Source organism: Perkinsus marinus, assembly GCF_000006405.1.
Source record: "Perkinsus marinus ATCC 50983 genomic scaffold scf_1104296977064, whole genome shotgun sequence".
Taxonomy (NCBI): domain Eukaryota; phylum Perkinsozoa; order Perkinsida; family Perkinsidae; genus Perkinsus; species Perkinsus marinus.
In genome coordinates, this window is record NW_003200286.1 from 431,681 (window position 1) to 439,141 (window position 7,461).

Consider the following 7,461-nt stretch of genomic DNA (forward strand, 5'->3'; position numbering starts at 1 on the left):
AAGAGTAACGACCTTTATAGTACACCCGGTCAGGTGCGTCTGAGTCTAGAGGATGGTAGAGTGGTATCACTCAAGGGGGCGTGGTATTGGTTTTGGACCAGTCATTGCAATACTCTGGTTCATGCTGGTGATCCTGTAAATCTGGTGCTTGCCCGTGAGGAGGATGCAGAGTCACCTATGGTGACCTGTGGGGGCACCGGCAACTTTCTCATTTTCCATCCGTCTATTCTCCTGTCGGGTACGACTATTTCTAACGCCCTGCCGTGCCAGAGGAAGACTCTACTGCAGCACCTCCTCAGTGATGTCGGCTATGGTGCGCAGAATAACATATATGCGACAGTTGGCAACGCCGTCCATACCATCATACAGAACTCCCTAATGCTCGGTCGAGTCGATGAAGCGTTCGTTCGGCATGTGGTGGATTCTGCCAAGATGGACCTGTGGTTCAGCGGTTTCAGCAATACGTCGATGCTAGAGAGGCACGTCAGAGAGAGAGTTCCGCAAGTAGCGCAATGGTTAACCGAAGTAGTGCCGAAAAAATTCTCCCGATTGATCGCGGCTGAGCAAAACGTTAACTGTCGGAAATTCGGACTCAAGGGGAAAATAGATGCGGTGGTGGAGACCGCGGCTGGACGGCAGCAGGGCTTAACCTGCTTGGAAATCAAAACGGGAAAACCCTGGCACACACATCTCGGGCAAGTTACTCTGTACCACCTCCTCATGATGGACTTGTACAGTGAGGAGGGAGTGGGCGCGGGTCGGCTGGAAGTTGGGTATTTTAATGGTAACAGGAACCTGAGGGGACCTCCAGGAGGAGGAGCAGCAGCGCCGGCTTGTGCTGAGATCAATGAGGTTAGAGGGGGGGGGACGATGGGCCTCGTGGTTCCGACTCGCAGGCTCAAGACTCGACTTGGGAGTTCAACATTGAATTTCCACGTAGTGTAACTAAAAATAAAAACTTGAACAAAATAATAACTAATAAATTTCATCACATTCGTTCGTTTCTAAGGTGACCCCTTCCCCCACGGAGTTGGACAACCTCATGTGTGTGCGCAATACGTTGGCGTTGCATTTGGCTAGGAAGAGTCTGCCGGCTACTATAGGAACCAAGAGGGAATGTGAACGGTAAGGGGGTGGGTCAGAATTATGGGGATTATTATTGGAGTTTCACCCTAGTGATATGAAAAACACTAGTGAAAAACACATTTCACGACTACTGCATATCAGCGCGAATATCGCGTTTTTCATCGAGTTTTACGCCACTTCACGTAAAACGGGCTGTGAAACTCCATTGTTATCAAACCCTGGGGACCGCAATTCTCAAAGTTAGATGGATCTCTGTATTGCATTGCGTCCTCGATCTTATCTTGTATCTCGTTGAGATTCACGCATGAACGGTATAGAATATTTCGTTATAGAGCTATTCAGGTGCCCTATGGCCTCTCACTGTGTTGCTGCGCATTTTGTATTGGAGAAAAAGTGATGAGGGGGAATAATTTTGTGGCGCGCGGTAATTTCCACACTCTAGGGATGCAGAGAGTTTTGGCTGTCCTCTGCCTCTTGCGATGGAGTCCTGTGGGGGCGGCGGCATGTTGGAGGAGTACGTAAGGAAATGGTGGAGATGGCTGCGACGGGAAGAGAGGGCAGGTGAGAGTTTGTTGGTTATGATGGAACTCGATAAGACAGTGCTAGATGGAATGTAGAGGAGGTTCAATCACGATGGAGTTCAAGGTGGAGTGGTATAATACATTATGTGAATTAGTGTATGTTTGATCTACAAAACCGATAACACAATTGTTTTCCGCGAAGTGAAATATGTTTTTCATATCACGGGTGAAACTCCACTGTATGAGCAGGGGCGATAGGCTTTTCGTGTCCCCTGCTGTATTATAAGAGCTTAGTTATGTGGAATTCGGGAAGAGACAATGATGAGCATTACGTCGTTCAGGTGACCACACACCCGTAGTAGTCCTAGAGAGGGCTCGGGTGAAGGAGATAACATTGGGGGAGGCAAGGCAGGTATGGGAGGTGGAGGGGGAGGCTACTGGACAGGAGATATGTCTTGGTGATGAACTACATGTGAGGAGAATGGGGAGGGGCTGGGGATCGAACCGGGGACCTTTTCGGAGGCGGAAAAAATGCACATGATCAACTACGTAATTCTAAGGAAGTTCTTGTTGGTTTCTGTACACTTTTACCCGAATTGTATGTGTGTAAACTTGTATAATCAGTGAGAAAATTCCCGAGCTCAGCTGAGGAAAGCGAAAATATATTCCTACTCTAACTCGAGTTCTAGATCGAATTCAAACACGCATAGCAGGGAATCATTGTCGAATGCATGGTAGTTTTATAATCGATCACGTGATCGATTTAGGTATCCTACCAACGCTACGGTCCGAGCAATATAGCGATGGGAAACGTGACCGAGGTGACGACTCGGGGCGCGAGAATTGCTGTGGTTTTGTATATGAAGGACGATGGAATGCCCGACCTTCCTCCTCTGCATGGCGATATTGAAGATCTTGAGAGGGTTGCTACTAGCGCTAGTAAAAGTGTATATGTTGAATCGAAACGGTTGTTCAAATTGACCAGGGTGGACTGGGGTAGTAGTGGTCAAACTAAGAGGAATAGAGCACTATTGATGGAGTTGGCTTATGAGGAGGATTCTGGCTGGGCTGGGCTGTTGTCGGGCGTAACGAAATTGAAGTTGCCGAGTTTGCGACCGTGGGTTGGTGTTCCGGTGCCACGTGAAGTGAGGCCGGTATTTGAGGCGTTGAATGATGGACAGAAAAGGGCGGTCTGTGCGGCGTTGGAAATTGTCGGGCGAGTGGTAGAAGAAGGGCAACGGTGGGCACTACCAGTGTGTGGGTACCCGGGGACTGGAAAGTCGAGTATGCTGGCGGTGTTGTTGCTGGCGTTACGGTATGGCAGCGAGAGAAGAGTACTGCTAGTGAGTCATACGCATACGGCGGTTGATAATCTGTTGTTGAAAGCAAAGGAGTTGGCGGGGAGGAATCGATTGGAAGATTTTGAGTAGGTTGGGGAGGAAAGATTCGGAATAGGTCCGAAATGGGAACATGTGGTGATGTTGTAGTTGATTGGTGAAATCTCTGCAGTAGAGGAAGTGTTGGAGCAGGAATATATGTTTGGTTTCCTCAGCTGAGTTCAGCAGTTTCCTCACTATTTTAGAACTTTGCACAGAAACTAAGGCGAAAATTTTTTCATGAATGAGCAGCATCTCTTTGGTGATCGAATATAGCGGAAATATAGTGGAGCCGGTATGAGCACAATTTTCTCTATACTGGAGCGAAAAAAATTCGAAGAAAAAATTTTGGAGAGTCAATTCGATTGATGAGTCTTGGAGAATCAGTAGTAGTAACATGGTCATGTTAGATTGATACGGGCTTATCCTGAACTGTTACACATGTACGGCCCGAAGAAATTTGAAGAAATAATTCGCGTTTTTCTCATATTTTTTCCGCATTTTTCCCATATTTTTGCACATATTTCCCATATTATCATGGACGCAGCGTGCTGTAAAGTAAAATTTCAAACATTAATACTGAAACAGAAACAGTGGTTTACGTTTGACAAACTCATCCACAAAGACAACTTGGCAGGCCCATACTCAGGGGCGGGTAAGTCGGGCATTTGCCCGGGGGCCCCGCCAGATAGGCTTCTGAGGGGGGGCCCGAGTTGCTGAGGAAATTTCACTCGCCTGAAAATGGTCTACGCGATACGCGCGTGCAGCACGTGACGTCAGAGCTATGAACGTGTCGAATTCGTCCGAGCCATAGCACATGAGATTCCATTCTGTTGGTTGTCATATTTATGTTTCTCCCTCAACCACCACCCATAAGCGAATTAGAGAAAACCACGAGGTATGCCTCTGGAGCTCAGAAGAGAATACTCAAGAGGGACCGAGATAACGAAGCAGCAGCAGCAGCAGCGCTTCTCAAGCAACCGAAACTCATGAGCTTCGGCTTCGTTCAGAGCAGCGAGCAGTTCAGGAACGACATCGGATCTCCGAACATAGCAGTTATCAAGGAGTGTGCGGCACTGGACGATAACGGAGGAAAGGATGAAGAAGTACTAGAATCGCGGGAGGATGAGTTAGTAACGGCGACGGGAAAGATGGAGAATGGGAACTATATGGGACCAATAACCTTGGATGTTGCGACGTGGCCTCCCCGCGTCTTGAGTGCTACTAGAGATCACATTATTCGATTTGTTGGAACGCCAAACTTCACCGAGGATATTCCACTTGGATGGGACCCGGCTGATGGGCGCAAGTTCTGTCCTTCCATGTCATTCAATGAAGCTGACAATGAACGCATATGTTTGATGCCCGATACTCAAAAGCAAGCAGTTCTCTGTCTGCCTTGTAAGCTGCTCGCGAGCGGAACGTTCGCTTTAAGAAAAGGCGGGCTCAAGAAGTGGAAACATGCCATGATAAACCTCGATCGCACGAGTCAGGCGAAGCTCATAAGAGAGCCATGTGCGATTGGCGAACTCTCCATCACCACATCGTTACAAAATCTGGGACTGACGGTGAGCTTCAGTTGGCCACCGAAAATGAGGCGAACAAGTGGGTTGAGATCTTGAACCGTGTCGTTCATGCATTGACGTTTGTAACTGCCCGTGGACTCGCCGTGCGAGGTTATTCGCACAGGCTAGATGATATGTCGAATGGGAATTGTGTCGGTTTGTTGGAGATGATGGCTGTGTATGGCCCCGTCCTGAGAAGCCATTTGGATGCGGTACGTGAGGCTCAGACTGCTGGTCGGAAGCTATCTGTCGCCAAAGACACAGAACGAGCTCATCCACGTTCTCGCATCATGCTTGATTGAGAAAATCAAAGCTGAACGAGCATCGGCGAAGTTCTTTAGGATCATGTGTGATAGCACCCCGGACATGGCACGTCTCGAACGGCATACGTTCCTGATGAGGTGATTATAATACTGCCGAACCATGAGATCGTCTTTCTAGAGAACTGAAGAATTTCTTCACACTGCAGGTAGGTCATCCTTGAAGGATCAACATGGAAAGTCGGTGGGAGGTTTATGGGTATGCGTAGTTTGACGGCGAAAACAGGAGCTGCAATAGCCGAGCTCATAATGGAGATGATGACTTCCCATGACCTACCCAAAAGTTTTCTTGTTGGACAGTGCTACGACAACGCGGCTTCGATGTCGGGGGCATACAAGGGCACGAGAGCAGTAACCAAAACCCACTACCCATACGCCGATTACTATGCTTCCTCGAGTCATACATTGAACTTGACGTTGAACGATTGCGCTGGATCGTGTATACCAGCCAGTATCTTCTTCGGTCATCTCAACAGACTCTTCAACTTGTTTAGTTCTTCTCCAAAAGGGTCACTACCTATGCCGTGCATGGGGGGATCAGGCTCGTCTTGATTTCTTAAACCGACGTCTACGGGAATCTAACAGATCGGGCTATGTTCTCCTCCTTGAGCTCAATGAGATCAATGAGGTTCGGACGTGTGTTGAATAATAATGGAAATGTGGGCGCGCGCGAAGGAATACAGGTGTCATATTTACAGGTTGTGATTTTTGTTCAGTTTTGTGCGTTTGGGACGATCGAGTTCTGTGAGGCCAGAGTTAGCGGAGCACTATCCTCCGACAGAGTGGAGCTCGGTGGAAAGCATATCGGAATTTCTTATAACTAGGGTAAGGGTAGAAGTCCATATTCGATTTCCTCAGCCGAGTTCAGGAGTTTCTTAGATAATTATAGAAGTTTAGATGTGAATCAGGATAGAAGTGTACAGAAACAACGAGAATATTCCAAAATTTCGTCGAAATTTTCATATACGTTCGCTTTCCTTAGTCAAGTTCGAGATTTTCCTCACTAATTATAGAAGTCTACAAACTTTAGAGTAGAAGTGTACGAACCCAAAAAAATACTCAGGATTTTCATATTTTCACTGTTCAGTGTTGGAATATATGTTTGCCCTCCTCAACTGAGCTCAGGAGTTTCATCAGTTATTATAGCAGTTTATATATGATTCGGAGTAGAAATGATCAGAAACCTACGAGAATTTCCAAAATTCCCTCAGAATTTCCATATTTTCACTAACACATGTAGTAGTCCATGTGCATCTTTCGTCATGCTGATAATGGTAATGTTCAGAAGCCAATAAGAATTTTATCGGAGTTTTCATATTGTCACCAACATATGTGCATATTTTTTATACCAAAGCTGGAGTAGTCTTTGCTCTCCCTTTTAGGGCGGCCGACTTGTGGCATGTACGGCTCTAGCGTGTCATAATGCGTTGTTGTGGCCGCCGAGACCGGTGAGTTCGGATGATCAACCGCCAGGGGTTAATTCGGGTCAACCTAAGGTGAGTTCGTGTAGTGACAGGAAGTGTATTTTTAGTGACAGGTTCTGGATAGAGGCCTGCCGCAGCCGCCAGATTTTGATATTGTGTTGGTCGATGAAGCTGGTCAGGTAAGCTTGGAGTGTGGTGGGAAGATATGCACATGGTCGGTTACATGTGTTGGTGATAATATGAAAATTCTGGGAAAATTTTGGGAAATTCCTATGGGTTTCTGAACACTACCATTATCAGCGACGGTATGGGCGAATATGCACATTGGCAACTACATGCGTCATTGGTGATGATATAAAAATTTTTGGGGAAATTATTGCTATTTTCTGTACACTCCTACCGAAATTCGTTATGTAAATTTGTATAACTAACGAGGAAACTCCTGAGTTCAGCTGAGAAAAAGTGTACAGATATGAAAATTCTGTGGAAGCGTTGGGAGATTTTCGGTGGTTGCGTGCATTTCTACATACGTATACACGTTTCCATTATCTCTTGGAAAACTCAGCTGAGGAGAGCGAACATATGTTCCTACTCCAACACAACTGCTATAAGGAGGAAACTCACATCTTGTTTTCATAGGCTGCGGATTCGACTCTGTGGTGTGCGTTGAAGCTTGCTACTAGAGGGGCGATCCTAGTGGGGGATCAATACCAACTGCCACCTGTTGTGAAAGACAGGTATAGTTATGGAGTTACTTCTGATAGGGTTCGGGTTTTCGGGCTCGGGTTTTCGGGTTTTATGACCGACCTGAACATTGTCGCTGTATAGATAAAACGTCGATGGAATGCTCATTGGTGAAATTGCAGTGCGTGTCGATTCAGTATGTAATGTGGAAAAATGTTCGTTTTCTATTCCGGGATTAATGATAGTGAACAACTTGTCGCTATCACAGTCCCAAACGGTTACTCTTATCACATCACTTGTTCGTTTTCTATTCCGAGATTAATGATAGTGAACAACTTGTCGCTATCACAGTCCCAAACGGTTACTCTTATCACATCACATGTTCGTTTTCTATTCCGAGATTAATGATAGTGAACAACTTGTCGCTATCACAGTCCCAAACGGTTACTTTTATCACATCACATGTTCGTTTTCTATTCCGAGAT

The 7,461-nt window shown here is 46.4% G+C and overlaps 3 protein-coding genes across 3 annotated transcripts in view; 2 read left to right on the top strand and 1 right to left on the bottom strand.

Annotated features, from left to right (window-relative positions):
• Pmar_PMAR024819 (wd-repeat protein, putative) overlaps positions 1-357 on the bottom strand; it is a gene marked incomplete at both ends in the record, with an annotated part of 2,009 nt that extends 1,652 nt beyond the window's left edge. Inside the window, one exon of the mRNA XM_002764560.1 lies at positions 292-357. Within this exon, the coding sequence (XP_002764606.1) occupies positions 292-357 (66 nt within the window). The remainder of the gene's footprint in view (positions 1-291) is intronic.
• A 21-nt stretch (positions 358-378) lies between these two features.
• On the top strand, positions 379-1,394 carry Pmar_PMAR024820 (hypothetical protein; the record flags this gene model as incomplete). The annotated part of the gene is made up of 4 exons (XM_002764561.1): positions 379-731; positions 792-852; positions 1,010-1,125; positions 1,331-1,394. 4 exons carry the CDS (start codon positions 379-381, stop codon positions 1,392-1,394), a joined length of 594 nt encoding a protein of 197 aa, XP_002764607.1.
• Positions 1,395-3,520: 2,126 nt separating this feature from the next.
• Pmar_PMAR024821 (hypothetical protein) lies at positions 3,521-7,120 on the top strand (the record flags this gene model as incomplete). Its single annotated transcript, XM_002764562.1, has 8 exons — positions 3,521-3,638; positions 3,869-4,588; positions 4,748-4,949; positions 5,078-5,219; positions 6,251-6,364; positions 6,406-6,471; positions 6,932-7,029; positions 7,057-7,120. 8 exons carry the CDS (start codon positions 3,521-3,523, stop codon positions 7,118-7,120), a joined length of 1,524 nt encoding a protein of 507 aa, XP_002764608.1.
• Between the last annotated feature and the right edge of the window lie 341 nt (positions 7,121-7,461).